General features: G+C 40.4%; 1 protein-coding gene across 1 annotated transcript in view; it reads left to right on the top strand.

The window, feature by feature from the left end:
• Positions 1-14326: 14326 nt before the first annotated feature.
• Positions 14327-17655, top strand: part of LOC139206848 (gamma-aminobutyric acid receptor subunit alpha-2) — a 28124-nt gene continuing 24795 nt past the window's right edge. Inside the window, exons 1-2 of the mRNA XM_070836442.1 lie at positions 14327-14397; positions 16852-16967. Of these exons, the coding sequence (XP_070692543.1) occupies positions 14327-14397; positions 16852-16967 (187 nt within the window). The remainder of the gene's footprint in view (positions 14398-16851; positions 16968-17655) is intronic.

The raw sequence follows: 17655 nt of genomic DNA, 5'->3' as shown, positions 1-17655 counted from the left end.
CCTTAAATCATGTCTAACAGATGTGACTGACAGTCAACCTTTAGGTGTTTTCATAGCCTTTCATTTCTAACACATATTACATTATGTCACTGCATTTCATGGTGTTTAACTACTGGATTAAGTCTATGGATCAGAGCCCAAGGAGCGCTGTTATTAGAGCTGCAGTGAAGCCCAATCACACCGGACACATTGTGAAGGTTGAACAAAGGAAATGGCACCTTCTTTTAAAAAGCCTAAAGTAGAAGAGCTCGCTGAGTTTTACTTTTCAGGCGGCACCCAGATGAGCTCATGTGCAGCTGTCAGTCATTCGCGTCAGCCTCTCTTAATTGTGCCACAGTTAGGGTAATGGGATTTACTGTAGCCACAGTGTATTACCAGCAAGAAAAAAATGGAATAAATGTCTGAGCGCAGCACTGCCTCTAAACCCGCTCTTTCCGTTTAAGAAATGAACCTTTAAGCTTTTGGCAAATGAGTGTTTTTTGCTTTCTTGCTAAGAGTTAGAGGAGAAAATAGATACCATGCTTGGCTGAGCGTAAAGACTGGAAACAGACTGAGGTCACTTAAAAAGAAACAGCTAACTGTTTCTAGTTGTTTTCTGGCATTATGCTAAGCTAAGCTAACTGGCTGTAAGTTCATATTTGGCATACAGACATAAGAGTGGTATCTTTTTATGTTTTTTTAAAAAAAATCTTTATCTTTTAGCAAGAAAGTGAATAAGCATATTTCCCAACATGCCAAACTGTTTGTTTAACTCATTCTTAAAAATCCTGTTCATCTCTGCTGTGAGTCAAAGTTTTTTCCAGCTCAGTACCGCCCCCACCTAGTAATGTAAAAAAGAATAGCCCAGAAAACCATCGACCATATCGAAAACAACTGAAAAGTCACTGAAAATAGCCTCCTGTGTGATCAGGACCTTGAGCAGGTTTGCAGTGTGACGACCCTCAGAGGTATTAAAGGAGGCTGCTGATAATTGAATCTTTGAGTGTGTGAAGGACGTCATTACCTAAATATCACACATGACGTCAGAAAGTTGTCCTCCCTGTTAACCGCTCGGATACTAACTGGTAGAGGTGAGGTGGGGGGTGTGCTGTCATTAAGTCCTTTCTCTGGACAAAGTGACATTGATCACTTGCTCTATATGCTGAAGGTGCAAGGAAGACATCTGACTAGGAACCATCCCAATATTACAATCTGGGTGACTAATCTGGGCGATTGGGACATCCTTAGTATATTCTGACACAGGAATGACAAATATCATGCTTGACTAATCGATTATATTTCCTCACGGCCTAGTTTTCTTCTGTATTTATCGTTGGCGTAGAAGGTTAAACATTCAGTGGATGAGCTCAGCCCTCCTGCACACCTCTGCAGACAGAGATGTCACATGGAAACGGTGCGAGCAGGGAGTCATCATGTAGTGGGTGCCTCGTTTCTTGCTCTGATAGCCGTATCATCCATGTAGCCACGGCTGTTGGCCCTCGTCCATCGGTTAGCCTAACAGGAGTTATGATGCTGCCACAGCGGCGAGCAACACGCAGTCTGATGGACAGATCAAGATGCCCGCCGCCACTCACCTCTCCTAAACGCAGTCATGCGTGAAATTGATTTTGCTGTTATTACCTCCCTGTTGCCCTCGCTGTTCCTCGCTCTCTCTCTGTCTCTCACAACAGTGTACAAAATACATCTCATCATAAAAACACAGAACACGCGTGCACTAATGAGGATCCTGTCAACAACAGATTGATGCTCAGTGTTGATGTGTTGTGATTCTCTTGCTCTGAATGTGTGCATGATTGATGGAGCTGCCAACGCCAGGTTGTGGGCTTTCTGTGGTTTTTTTGGGGCTTTTTTTTTTTTTTTTAAACAAACATGCTGCTCTAGATGATAGACAGCTAGTTAGAGATGTTCCACACGCTCACGCTGCCATTTGGAAGCTGACACGCTGCAGGTTTGTGGAAAGTTCAACCACGTCCAGTGATCAAACTCTCAATTAATCATGGTCCCTTCAGCTGTTAAATAGTTCAGCAGCATCAAAACAGCATTTTTTTCCCAAAACGACAGAGTGCAGATGGCTGGGTAAAATGGGGCATTCATTGCAGTTTTAGAGCACTTTTGAAGTAAATCATGGCATCACGCTCCCTCTAGTGGCCCGACTGACCCCCTTTTTTTTTATTTATTTTGAACATAATGAGGATGTGCTGTTAATTCTGAACAGGCAGCAGTGACACCCCACAGTGGACAAAGCCATCCTGTTTGTTGCCATTCAGGTATATTAATTAACACGGCGGTGAGAGTTTAATTCGGGATGGGCTTTTCTTGTATAGCTGACTGGCTACCAGAAGTGTGGATTCTCAACAGGCTCAGAGGTACTAAAAAAAAAGAAGTCTACGGGCTCAGGACCCTTTTTTCCATTTTGCATTGCATTGCACATGATTGAGTCTGTTGAAAAGCCACCGGATTATAGCAGTGGAAGAAAAATGAGGCAGAGAATGGGAGGCTTCCAACTGTCATTAACCACTGACCCTGTTTCCTTCTTTCATTTGAATGAAATAATCACACTGGCTAAAGTATGTTCAAAATTTAATATTAGACGGGTGTGATAATATTTTCAGTTTTTCCTGTTGTTTTTTTTTTACTAGAGCCTCAAAAGTTTGTCTCACTTTAGAGTTGTTTAAATTCTTTGTGTCCTGCTGACAAAGCAAAGCCTGGCTTATATTACCACCATGAGGGATTTAAGGACACAAAATGCACTGGATGTACTGGACTCACCTTGTTTTTAGGAAATATACAGTAAACTCCTCATCCTCATAACAGAGTGACTTTGGAACCTGCGTATTTTTATATACAGAGGCAAGAAAGCATTTTAAATACATTGCCTGTGACGATAAGACATTCATTTAGTATATAGCTAAAGGCTATATATGCACTTTTTTGTCCAGTCAGTGCTGTACTAATCCTGTAATGTCAGAGGAACTGAACTTAATTAACTGCAAAGACATCATATGTTATGGTTTGAAGCCTCAAGAGTAGTTCTGCTTTGTAGTTAATCTTTTTAAATCTACATCACAGTCAGGTTTGATCACAGAAGAATATGTGAACCTGAAACATGATGTACAGAGTCACACTTTCAGTCTGACAGAAAGAATTTGATTTCTTAAATCTTGAGGAGGACGAACCACTAGAGGGAGCAACATGCTGAGGCTTCAGATGATCAGGATCAGACGGGTTTCTCTGCAACAAAAGAAGGCGATTTGCACTTATTTGAGTGTCTATCTAAGATCTATGGATAGTGTTTTATTTTGTTAAAGTGTACTCATGCTCTCACAATGGGGGATTCAGGGTCAACAGCAAAATGAGGAATGGTTTAATTTCATGTGCCACTCTCAAGAGATTAGCAATAACGATGTAGGTCTATGTTCTATATCATTATTCTCATCAGGGTTAATCTTGTTAGCCAGTTAGGAGGAGGGGTCAGTCATTTAAGGCGAGTATTTGGATTTTCTTGATGTAAACATGGAAGCAGAAAATATGATTGCTGAAAACTCAAAGACGCTTCCAGTGAACCCGACCTCCCATGAGCAGAGCCTTTATCCACGTAGGGGCATATTTTGATCAGAGATTTTGCTCACCGATGAAGGACCCATGTTTGGTGTCACATGTACAAAGAGTTGGAGGCGTTTGTTTCACTTCATCATGATCCGATTAAATATATGTTTGGCATACTTTTCATGCAGCTTGTGTATCTAAATGGTTTCGTGTGTAATAAGACCTCACTTGGCCCAGTTTTAGAATGCCATAGGCCAAGATAATTAATGAAGGCCCTTGGTAGGTAATAAGATAATACACTCAAATTTGTATTATACTTTCTAGCACAAATGCAAGTCATTTCGGGGGGGTTACTGTTCAGAAGGACAGCGTGATTCCTGTATCTCAAAGATTACACACACCTCTTTTCTGCTGGTGTGTGTTTGCTCTGGTGATGTGGAACAGTGATTTCTGGATGAAATGCTCAGTAATAATACTCAATAGAAGGAGCACCTATTACAGCAGTATTTAGAGTATTAGATAAGCCACACAGACAGCAATAATGTAAACAAAAGCATAGAACATGACTTACAGTATGTACACAATCTTAAATTGCTTCCTTACATAAACTAAAGCTGCACCAAAGGACTCATTACTTTGCTTTTCCATTATGTAAGAATTTAAGATAAACACTTTAATTAATTCAAATCATAATCAAACACTAACAGACCCTCGACTTGTACTAATATTTTAACACAAGTGCAGAACTTTGAATGCACTGGTTTGCAGGTGTTTTTCTGCAGCGTTTGCTTGATGAAATTGACTTGTGAAAATGACAATTGTGTATTGTGTACTTAGTGTTGATGCCACGTTGAATTTATCTAAAAGGCGACAACAAACCATGGTACTAACTGTGCAATATTCCAACTTGAACTGTTTGTCATCCTCTCAAGTTGTTACGGTCGATACGCTGATACAAATATTTTTGAACTAATGTTTCATTTATTAGTCCTTATCCAATGCACTGTTTTGAAGAAACACAATTAAACATGTTAGACAAATCCCTGCTTCATGTTGTAACTTCATTTGGTAAACTGTAAGGAAATACTGTGCTAAACACACTAAGACACACGCGGGAGACACAGATCAATTTTGTGTACGTGAAGGTTGTTCTCTTGTGTGTTTGCTCTTAAAGCAGTGTCCATTTGGTTTTTGGCTACTTGGGGGCGGCAGAGCAGCGTGTCACTACAATATTAAACATAGTTCTGTATACTATATTATCACTTTATTAAGCTGATCCGGCCAGCACTACAGCAAACTCTTAATTTACACATCCAGCAGACACGGTTTAACTTTAGTTCAGTATCTCTACTTTTTTCTCTGTTTTGGTCTCTACCAACTACTGAGGGAAAAATTTTGGCTGTTTGGCTGCTAAATTAGTCACTAAGTTTGCAAGCAAGTCGCTAACTGTCCTCTGTTTGGTGGTTTACGTCTAGATTGTAACCCTAGATTTGCAAAACTCTCACAAGATTTGGGTTTGTGGTTAAGGTTAGGTCACATGACGTGACAATACGCGACAGACGTGAAGAAACAATAACTCCTGCGAGAGTCGCAAATCTATGGCTATCATCTCGATGCAACCTTTTTTGGTGCAGGGCTGGCAGCATACACTTAGCTTGGTTTCTGACCACTAAATCACTGCAAACATCCCTCTGGTTTGTTCAGTGATTTAGAATGTGTGTAATGAATGAAGTTCAATGAAACAAGTTTGATTAGAGCTGTAAGAGTGAACCAAAACAGTGATGTTGTGGGCAGTAAAACCAAAACTACGAGTGAAAGATGCCAAAATCGTTCATGTAGCTGAGGAAAACTGCAGCGTTGTGGTCATAGTTGCTTGACTTTTTGTTTATAGACATTCATTGATTAGTTCAGCTTTAAAGGTGACACTTGAGTTTGTGTCATATCACATCATCATGGAAAACTCCAGAAATGAACTGGTCTGACAGAAATACAGTATCCACCATATGAATGTCAGGCTTGCATGCAAAAGTGTCTCAGCAGAAAACTAGCCATGCCATCTGTAAATGTACCAGCGACGTTACTGAGACAGCTGGAATGATTTAGTGATTGCTTTAAAGTATCTGCTGACCATGAACAACCGTCAGATAAGCTGTTTGCTGCATTTAGCTAAAAGCATGCAGGCTAGATAGAGGGCTAATCTGATGAGCTCGAGTAGGGAAGAACATGTGCAGATGTTGACTCATTTAATAGGAAATACATTTTAATAAACAGATTGCCTGACTCAGGTGGTGTTTGTGTTAGGGCACGAGTCCTGACCCTGTGAGCAAGACATATTCAAACGTTCGGCGGTTGGACATTAAAGGGGCTACATGTATGTGCACACAGCTAACGCGGCCACTCACAATTTATAGGGCCTTTTGCCTCTTCTTCAACTAATCAATAGTGGTCAGAGTTTTCTTTATGTATGAAAACGTCAAGATAAAGAGCAAAATTCAAAACAGAGATAAAAATGTGGAGAAAAATGTGGATAGCAAAGACCAGTAGACAAGACAAAGCTGAAAGACTCCTCTTCCACCTTCCCTTCCCTGTGTCCGTGGAAAACAACAGCTTGTAAGTTGGCTCGCCGGTTTTGTGCCAAAGCTCATCATACAGTATGTAAAGCTGCTGACGACTGTTGGTACCCTGCCCCTGAAGAGTGGAAAATAACCTGTATAATGAGAACTGTACCAAACTTAAGTATCTTTTTCCTTACAAGTGATCTATGTTTGGTCTAATGTTTATTATAAATCCTTAAATGGGCAGCAAATGGACTCAACAAGTAGATACAGTTCTGTTTGTTACAGACAATTACAGCTGTGTGCTACTAACCAATATATTTCTATTACTTACGACATGTAGGTCTAATGTGAACAAGTTGCTGAGTGTTATCAGTTCAGCTCCACAGAGCTTTTAGCGTCTTTCAGCTCTTTGTTTTGGCGCACAGCTTCACAGTTTGGATTCTCTTCAATCACTCCAATTACAATTAGCAAATAAAGAGTAAGATATTTCTGCTTCAGGAGTTGATGGAGAAAAAAATGGAACTAAAAGAAGAGTGAGCTTACATTCAGTAGGAGGACAGAAACACAGCTCCAAATGAATGAGTGATATGTTGTTCTCTGTCTGCTGAACGGGTAATGGGGCAACTGTTTGCTCACACATCAGCCAGAGCAACAACTATGTAGGTGTTTACAGCTTGTTCTGCTGTATGAGAGAGACCAAATAACCATCCAAGCTGCTGTAAGTGACCTTTTCACAACATGGACGATAAGATCCAGTCAAAAATATATGAAAATGTTACTCATTTCACCTTTACACCTTTACTAAATTTGTCTAAAATTGATGCAGTTTTAGAAGTTATCTTAATGAGAAAAGCAGACAGAGAACTTTGAGCTTAATTGACTGGCTTGCTTTTGTTTGTGGTTACTACTGAGTATGAATCATGCAGTATTTTAAAATAATAAAGTCACACGATTTTCACAGGGGCTCATATACATAATGAGATGCAGATGCAGCTGGCTTCTCTTCCAGTTGCCTTGTAGGTTTAGAAACTAAACAGGTAGAAACTTAAGTGCCCTTGACTGACTGATCGACTTTGATAATGTTTAATAAACTACAATGGAATGTCGTCATGCAGTTAAAAATGTGTTTGGTAGTCAAGAGAACTTTAAGCAGCATCTGATAAAAAAAAAAAGATCTGAAATACAGAGTTATATGTTATATAGACCCTAATCACGGCTCTATATCTGTAAAAGTAATGTTCAATTGGCTGTTGAATGACTCATGAACTGAACAAAGTAAGAGAAAACATTTGTAACGTGTTGTTCATGATACACTCGTGCAGAAAATGTGCTCTGCCCACTGATTTATGATCAGAGAAGATAACAGGTTAAACTGTCTGTGCCATCTAGTGGCAGTTTGGTAGCAACTAGCAGCAGCTAGAAACACACAGAGTACAGTAGAGATATGCAACACTACTACTAATCATCGTCTTCATTCATCATCATTGCCACATAGAAGTGTTTCAGCGCTGAATAAACAGCAGATGCTGAAGAATTCAGGATCACCGGTGCTTTAGAGACACTAAGGTTGTGATTTGTCCAGATCCCCCAGTGCAATAATTATTTGGATCCTCTTTGATCAGAATGAGGTCAAAACATGCACAAAAGTATAAGGACCACATAAGCAAACATCATATATTGGTGCAAAGGGCCTAGTTCTTTATTAATTTATTTTTTGTTGGCCTAAAGAAGTCAATTTTATGGATATTTGTGAGATATTGGGTAAATCTAAATACAATGGAAAAGGCTTTTTAATTGTAGAATACTATCTCCAAGGTTACTTTTCCTCAATATATTTTATTTGGTAATTGGCAAACTTGTACTTGTATGTGCATAATCACTTTGGGCCACTGATAGACGTGCTGGCGCTCATCTTTTCGTACTATTCATAGAGAAAAGTACAATAAACAGTTTTGAGCGTTCACGCCAAAGGCTACTGCTTTAGCAGCTTTGCACTATTTTAATGACACAATATAAAACTGTTCACAGCTCCCAAATCTGCAAAGATCTTTCAGTGTTCTGCCAATTATTGAGATGTTTCCCAGCGTGTGTCAGCGTGCTTTAGACACCAGGTGTGAGAGCCCACGGTTTAGCTCTCTGATGTTTGTACACTGGCTCTGCAGTTAAATTTAGCTGTGGATAAAAAGGGAATTATTGTACAAACTCTGGAGCTTAAGATGGCCGATGCCATATGACCAGCAAAACACGGAGGACTGCTGAACTGCGCTGTGTTTAGTTTCCGTGGTAACCTGAGGGAAATTAACCACAGCGAGTGGAGAAAACCCCTGCCACATAAATAGCGTTGGCAAGGTCATGAAAGTGACCTTTTAATTTTTCTAAGCTAAATGTGTCTGTGATTCATCTATTGAGTTATATAAGATCCAAGAAGAGGCAAAAAATAGGAAACAGCTTTAGCGTTTTGTAACAGTGAGATCACCTGGCAGCCGTGAACATGAACTCCACATGAACTTTTATTTGTCTCCATCTGTGGTGCTCACAGCTCACAGCTGACGTGTTTCTGCACTACGCCTATCAATCAAACCTAAGTGTATGTTCAGCATGATGGATTTAAAGTTCCTGTATGTGGTGTCTTTATGTAGTCTGTTGATCCACAGCACAAAAAATACACCACATTTGGTAACATGTATAAGCATTTGAACGCCTTTTTCCTGAATTTGTTTTGGGGGGAATGAACATATAAGAATAAAACAAACAACAGACTTGCAAGCACCTTGTTTGATTGACCCTTTTACTGCTGTATGTACTTAACTCCAGGTTCTCTAAACAGGATTTCAGCATCTCAGACCATTGTGAGTGTCGCTGAGTCTGTCGCTGGGCAGCAGCTCTGACTCAGACTTTTAAGCTTAATTTAACTGTGCTACAGGTTAGCTCAGAGAGCGACTCATGGACTCAAATGTACTGACATGCACACACACATCTGCAATATATTCTCCAAAGTGCTTTTCGAGAAAGCCTTAGCTTTGTCATTATTGGACAAGAACAGCTAGACGTTTCCATAAGAGAAGTATTCCAAAAGAAATCACTTTGCTTTATATGACCCACTAGAAACAAAGTTACAGAGAATCTGAGAATAGGGAATTTTTTGACAATGAAAGATCCTTTCATGGTGCACTTTCAATGTAAGTGATGGAGGACAAAAACCACAGCCCTATGAAAACATACTCAAAAGTTTAACTTACGCTGACATGAAGTTTCAGCCATCTGATTTTCACTGAGTTTCAGTCTTTTTTAGCAAAAAATTCCCTCTTGGTGTTTCTCTGGACGCTGCTCCTTGTTGAGCAGCAGTGAAGGGATAGTAAACCTATCCTTTAACTGCTGCATTTATTTTAGTTGTTTGAGTTCAAAAGCACAGGAGCGTCATTGGCTCCAGCTGTGTTTTCCCGCTATGATGGGATATTTAGCTGTTAGTTTGCTCCTCTCTAGATGTATTAATTGAGTTGGTTAAGCAGATGGACTCAAAATATGAATATTTTATTTGACATGTTGAATTGAGGTCACCTTAGAAGGAGCACAGCAGCACCCCAGGGGGACAGTACTATAAGTCAACAGAGCCTTTAGTATGCAGAATGATAAATGAGGGTGAACATAATGGTTAATGTTTGCTCTGCAGGGGGGCCGCTGTGTGGCAGCTGGATTAATATTACCATGTAAGTCTGAGTGTGTGCTGTGAGTAGAGACGATGCAATTTGACAGGATTTTTGAGGGCGACCTATCACTTTAAGAGTGTCAGAGCCCCTCGATGGGCTCCTCATCCTTTTTCTCTCACAACATCTTTCTTCTGCCATGCATGGCTTGTTGCCGAGGTAACAGGCCTGAGAATGGTTTAGCATTTCCAGCGCTGCCTGGTGAATCAACTCATGCTGACATGCAACTGACAACAACATGCTGCATGACTGGCTCAGGTATTTTCTCCCCAAAATGTCAGCCGAGTCAACAACGCCTTGTCCCTATACTCCTATACCAGGATCACAGCGAGGGCACCACACTTGATATTATGTTTAGCTGCTTGGCGTGATGACAAATTCCAGCAAGCTGAGACGTGTGTGATGATACTGCTTTGAGCTGCATGGCAATAATCACACCTGGTGATGGAAATATCCATGTATGCTGATTCAGGCGCTTTCCACTCCATCTCCTACTGAATCTATGTGGAGCGAGTTACCGTGTTCCTCCAGCAGAGGACACTGTGTGTGTGACTATGTGTGTCTATGGGTAGATGTGTGTTTCAAGGGATATTTGTGAGTCATATCACCCCACATGGCTGTTAAGCATTTTATTCTATTGTGTTTGATTCAATTCTACAACAAAGAAATAGTTTCTCAGTACAACAGCTATGAGTTATCGACTATATTTAGATGCGCCCATTCATTTCATAGTTATATGTTGAGCAAAATAATTCTATCAGCTTGTTTAAATGCAGCAGCACACTTTTCAGGTCATTATTGAGCTGCTCCCCCACTGACTGAAAGCACATCAGTCAATTCCAGCCTGTCTGAATCTGCATTTGTATTGCACCCTTGGTGTTGTTGCTGTTAACAGGTAATCTGTCTACTGGAAACTAGTGGCAGTAAAAAAACAAACAACAGGTTAATGTAAGTCTGTTTCCAACGAAAGGACAGATTGGAGTTACTCATCCCTACATTAATCACACTAATGATGAATTACTTTGCATATTTGGATTGCTCTATACATATTTAGTATCTGACTTTAATCAAAGTGACATAAATCACAGTATTGTTGGCACGAGTATCTGTTTTAAACACACCGTTTATCGTGTCAATTCAGGAGGATTGTAAGATCTTTTCCTTCAACGCATCATTTTCTGACGCCGTGATCCAATATGACATAAGGCCAGCGGCGTCAGTGATGTAAAAGGGATGCATTTTTGTTTTAATTAAATATTTACAGCCACCTTTCAAGCTGAAATGATTTGCTTACCTTCCTCTACGTGGACCTGATCAATATGCATTGTCACTCATTGTGCCCAACTGGGACACATTCAGGCCTGGCAGTAGGCTGAGTATGATGCAACATCTTGCAATAAACAATGTGCTGTAAGAGTGTGTAACACAGAGGCTAGCAGCGCAAGGAAAACCCAAGTTTAGTGAAAAACCGAACGCGTGCACACGTGTAAACACAGCTTGATAGACCAAAAGGTGAAAGACTGTCCTTTGTCCTCGATGCCCTTGGTTTACCTCAGCTGGCTGTGTCCTACCCGCCTGCTTTGTTGGACATGATGACGGCCCGAGGGTCACCGTTATTGAGATGACCTGCCTCATCAATCACCCGTCACAGGTATGGATTAGAGTGGAGATCAATGGGACAGCCTGCTAGTCTGAAGTATAGCAGAGGGAGAAAGCAACTGCTTGATAATGGTCCGACCCTGAGGTCCAGTGGTCTGTTTTGATCTCTATGTGTGTGTGAGTGAGTGAGCGAGTGAGTGAGAGTACTCACTCACACACACTCACTCATTCACTGCTGCTTCTTAAATTAGGGAATGTGCTCGCTAATCAGTCACCAGTTCTCTTTTATCCGTTTTATCCGTCACCTGAGTGTTTGCCACAGTTACCTGATGCACACAGGCCGTGTGTCGATGCAGCACGATCACAAACATTCCATTTCTATGTCATTCATATGTGGCTTATTAGCACTTCAAACACAAACTGAAATGTCTATTCAAGGGATTCCTGATCAGGTTTACCTGTTAGGTTGTTGATGGGTCCCTGCTGATCCCCCTGACACAGAGCATTTAGAAATACCCACCGTCTGAGCACAATGTGAACCAAAATAATGGATGTCTTACAACCATGTTTTCACACAAGACCCCTCTACAGATTACAAAAAAGCAAATTACCTGAGACCAAGTGACGTGCAGTGAACATGTGGGCTTTTGGGATCCCTGTGAGTCTGGGGCCCTGAAGCTGTTATTTTGCCCGGTTGATAGTGCAGTCGTGAAAAAATTCAGCATCAGCTTCTTTTTGTCAAATTAATGGATAAGAGATAATCTGATGAAACACGGCAAAACTGCACAAAACTGAGCTCTTTATCACAGTAATTCAGATAAACCAAACACCACAGAATAACATCTGCCACCATAGCATTTTTGTGCCTATTCTTTTCCTCTTTTCACTGGTTTGCTGTGTTTAGGTCATTTTAATTGGAAATAAAACAATTAGACACATGGTTTCAGTGCACTTACAATGATTTGCACATTGTTTTTTTTAAGTGTTGCACTCAGAGGTGTTTGTTGCACAAAAAAGAACAAGTGGTTACACATTTGATGAGTTGCATTTGCCCATCTGTGTACATACAGTATGTGGTGCTGAAAGAACAGCTCCCAAAAAGCTCCGCGCAGAAGATGTGGCGCCGGTCAAAAGCGAAGCAGTGTTGTGGAAATCATTTGGAAATATAATGATGATTTTTAGTTTGATTTGATTTGAAGAGGTCCAGAGAAAAAAAGCCAGTGTTTGAGAAGGTTAGCAGTTTTTACGACAATGCACAGTCCTCATAACGGCAGAGCGTCAAGAGGGCCATTCGTTCTCTCTGTCTCCCATGCACACACACACACACACACACACACACACACACACACACACACACACACACACACAGAGAAAACCCCTTTTATTACATCCAATCCTATGCCTATGTTTAGACTGATATTTAAATTTATTATAATACACATTGGACATTTCTTCACAGCAGTGTGCAGAGTGATCATAGATATACAAAATAAGTTCCAATAACATAAACTTTTTTTTAATTAATCAGTTAATCAGTCCTTGATTTCAAGTCGTGTATTCCAGAGTTTAATCTTCCATTAAAGTTGCGGTGCTGCTTAGTAAACAAAGTCATTAATCAGTATTTGAGTGGACATTGTTAGTGTCCCATGGTCTGACAGCTGTGCTAAAGGCTTTTCCAGTCCAGCAACTATACAGGTCCACATTGAATACTCCATCCATAGTGTATCAGCTTTAAAATGAAATGAAGCCTGTGGTGAGTATTAACGCACATATCATAGCAAATCCATCTCACCCAAAATGGTTGAACACATCCACACCATTTCATTTCCAAACATGTCATTTCAATCACATCAATATCAGTGTATTAACTGTGAGTGGAAGCAACATTCATTAGCATCCTCGCACACAGAGGTCTGAGCTGCAGGCTGCAGGCAGGAGGCTCCCTGCACACTGTACCACACTATCTTTAGGACCCAGAGTGTCTCCTCCTCAGCCTTTGTAGTTTTTGTGTGGAGCTGAGGGAGACTGAGATGTGCTTCTTGCTTATCACGATTCACATCGAGATTTTTTTTTTTTAACCAGCTGAGGAGGGCTGCTGAACAGATCAATTTGAAGCCAGGATCACCTTCCACAACTGCTTGTTTTTGATTTTTTTTTTTTTTTTTTTTAAAAACAGCCTTTATTTCTTTCCATTTCATTGTCATCATTTATATTATCACTATCATATTTAATTTGGGACAGCATGAAAGCCAATGCATTCCGGGTGCATTCCTGCTGCTGACTGGGACTATGATTTTTCAGCTTTGTTCTCATGACAGACTTGCACTCATTCAGCCTCATCAAAACAGGAGAGAGCGGTGATTTGTCTTTAACTTTCTTGCATCTTCGACGATTCCAGCTGCAGCAGGTACTTTCTGCACTTGAGGTGAGTCTGTTTGGGTTTTTTTTTTTTTTTTTCTCCAGTTTTTTCGGCCCCCTCAGACACAAAGAAAAAAACGTTTATTTTGTTATTTGATATGTGAGGAAATGCTGCAAATCGCGGGAGAGGAGCTTGGTCTCTGCTCCACACATTCTCCTCATATCACTGGTCATTTTCTGCATCTTAAGGATTTTTTTTTTCTCCCCTCCCCAATCGTCTAAATTGGTGATCCTCGGTGTTCTGGCTTGATATAATATTTCTTTGCTATCAGTAACGTTCAGTATGAGTGGAGGCGTGGGACGTGCCAGTGAATACTAATTGCTGTCAGTTGCTTCTTCTTCTGGGTCTATTTTTATTTATGGCGCGTTAAAGGGAATCCCCAGAAATAAGTGGTTTGATACAATGACTGTGGAGTCACATATAAATCCACAGGCGTTCATTAGAGCGGCTGTCCTGTCCTGTCCTCATCTGTCCTGCTGTGTGTAGGTGTTGAAGCAGCCATGTGGAGCAGAGAGAGCGCACCTCTACTCGTCATCTGCCTGCTGGCGCTCATAGCTCTCTGGAAGACCAGGTGAGTCCTCTGGATGGGGGGAGACGCCTTGAAGACACTGGCCGTGTCTCCGGGGGCTGTTTATCACGTTTTTTTTTTATTACGCTGGACTCATTACGCACGACGCGCAGGAGGAGAGGCGTTTAACCGCCTTTAGTATCCTCAGTCTGACCATAGGAATAACCCGGAGGGCATGTGGGTAATTATGGAGCCAGGAAGCACTGAAAATGTAGCCTCATGCAATTTCTACTATAGGCCTAAACAATTCACCCTGTGGTCTGACTTACCACAGACCGGTTTTATTATTCCGTCTACAAAAGAAGGCCTCTGTAACAGGATATTAATTGCTGTTTGAGCAGCCAGTTCTAATTTACTCTAATAGCTACAGCCAGTGTCAAGCTTGAAATGCAATTTTTGTGACCAAGTGACCTTTCTTGCAAGGAGAATGTCATTAAATCAGAGTTGGGGTTCTTGCCAAATAGGTTTTCCAATACTAGGGATTTCTTCTTTGGTACATAACAGTAGGAAAATATAGTAATTAGAAAAGAAAAAACAAGCCCTAAAAAAAGCAAAATTAAACTCATAGATATATAATTTACAATAAAATAAAATTTGAGAAATAGTCTTTTAAAAATATGAATTGAAAATAATGTAAATGTAGTATAAAATAAAACACCAAAATGAATATTGGTATGTCTGGAGCTGTGTCTGACATGCCAGGCCAGGCGCCCAGCGAGACGCTGTTTTATCAGAGGACATCTCACATTATCACATCAGGTGTAAAGGTGTCTTATGATATTGGCCAGAGTGACGGGTCGCTCAGCTGTTCACACTAGAGGGCAGCTGACCAAAGAAGCAGCCAAAGTCAGAAGCATGAGAGGCAATTTAAATGGGGCCACTGAATCGCCTCCCCCCTCCTCCCCCCATTATATCCCCACCAACGCACAGATTCTGAGAACTTGTCTGGGGCGGCCGTTCTGTCTCCTGCTGTAGACTAGAAGACTTTTCAATGACAGTTTGACATGTCACTGATGGAAAAACACCCACGTAAAATTAAATAAATAGATAAATAAATTACAGGTGGCTGAATTCCATTTAGCTGCCTCAGTTTTAGGGTCCTGATATTGTACATATTGGCTAATTGTCTTACAGGGACTCATGTATAGCATAGGGCCTTTGTTAATGTTAGCAGCAACACTTTACTGCTATAACAAATCAACATGACTGAGAGACCTTTTAAACCATGTCAGCAGAATGAGAGGAACAGGAAAATCTCCAGCTAACATGAAAAAACACGTATGTTGCTGTTCCCAAATTAGCTTTGTTCATTAAATTGGTGTTAAAAGTGTATATTTCTACTTCTGTAGTTCTTTTCACCAAATGTGAGACACTGTTTTATACCTACCAGAAATTCCTTATATTTTCAAATTCAAAACCGGGAGGCTAAAGGTTTGTACAACAGGCTACATCATGAGCACAACGTAATTTACACTTACAAAAATAAATGTTAGTATCTGTAATGGTTAGGAAAGAGCTGATTCAGTTAGGAAAAAAGGCCTCATAAAATTATAGTAGTGCAACTCACTTGTTTTAAGCTAACGCTGGCTAAGCAGGCCTAGAAGACTAGCTAGCTAGTTAGACAGCTAGCATGAGCAGGCTACTTTTAATATGACATAGTAAAAATATAGATTTATCGATATATGTATCGATTTATCGACGTTAAAGTGATAATGTTTGAATTTTTTCCTCTTCTGAAGGTTTTCCTAGACATGCGAACTCGGGTTGGATGACAGTTGTCTTCCTGATGCAACATGCTAACATGCTAACAGAGACTAAACATGTTGGCTGCTCTGATATGGAGGTGTGGGGAAAAGTACTCTTGCTATACATGGAAACATATTGGAAAATAAGAAATAAGTAATAAGAAATAAGTATTCCTGGTCTATGAGGTTATAACACCAGTAAGTAGGCTACATTAATCCAGCACTTTGCTAATTAGATGAATGTGGTCCAAACAGAAAGTACCCAGATGTGAAACATGATTAATATTGTATATACATTCGCTTTCCCTGCTTAAACGAAAAATATGCCCATAACCTGAGGCTGTTACACCAGAGCTGTCGACGGTGGTGATTATTTTGAGCTTTAATGTAGGACCTTATCTGAATTTATTTACCATGAATCTCTGGCTCTGATTACATTTGCATATTCAGTTGTGTTTTGGCTCCAAGATCAGATGGCTCACAAATGTTCTGCCTTGAACTGGGTCATCCATGTGGCTGAGAAACAATGTGTATATGTGTGTGTGTCATGTATGAAGTCTGCCAGATAATAATAACCCCTTTTCCCCAGAAAAAATAGGCCTCTGAGGAAAACAGTTATGAGTGTAAATACATTTGAAATGTACTCAGATTGCTGTTAGTCAAAGTGTCCCATACCTGGTCATGGTATTATTATTGTGTATCTGTCGACTAGGTCAGTGAGTGCCGACGCCACATCTGATGCCTTTAAAACCAACATCACCCTGTTCACACGGATCCTGGACAGCCTGCTGGATGGATATGACAACCGTCTGCGGCCTGGTCTTGGAGGTAAGGATATGATCTCTTATCACAGGATGTACAGATCTTCATCATTTCATATGTGCATTTTTTTTTTTAGACTACACTTATCTAGCTCACTCATTTGTTTGTTTTGTACTCCTTTTTATTATGAAACCGCACGTGTCCCATTTTTAAACGCTTGATGCTTCATTTGGAGTGAGAACACTTCATTTAACATCAGCTTTTGTGGGACAGATAACCTTTGGCAGCAATCCCCTCAAGAATAAACTGACAAACACACTCTGTGCACAAAACATTTAGGTTATATAACACTCACTCCACTTCCTGGAAAGTAACAGCGGGCAAAATGGCCACATTTAACCCCGCAGAGGGCTAGATTCCCTCTCGCTTGAGTTTTTCTGGAAACTGGCCCCTGAATCTGTCGCATATTGGAGGAAATAATCTGCAGGTGCAGAACTACACTGCAAATGAGTGATGTTGTTTTATGCTGCATGGTTGTAATGCTAGTTTGACTGTAGGGATGCAGTTTAAGTGATAATAAAGTAAAATTGGTCCTAGAATTTCTATATTTTATGCACAGGTTCTTTCCATCACTCTGGTCCGTTTTGCATTAGGTACACATATTTTAAAGGAGCAGTCAGTGATGTGAATTAAATGATTGATTTAATTGTGAGCAGACCCATAAAGTGCAGTATTTGGAGTAGATCTTGGAGAG

This window comes from Pempheris klunzingeri, chromosome 9 (assembly GCF_042242105.1).
Source record: "Pempheris klunzingeri isolate RE-2024b chromosome 9, fPemKlu1.hap1, whole genome shotgun sequence".
In the NCBI taxonomy this organism is placed as follows: Eukaryota; Metazoa; Chordata; class Actinopteri; order Acropomatiformes; family Pempheridae; genus Pempheris; species Pempheris klunzingeri.
This window is presented reverse-complemented; position numbering and strand designations above follow the sequence as displayed.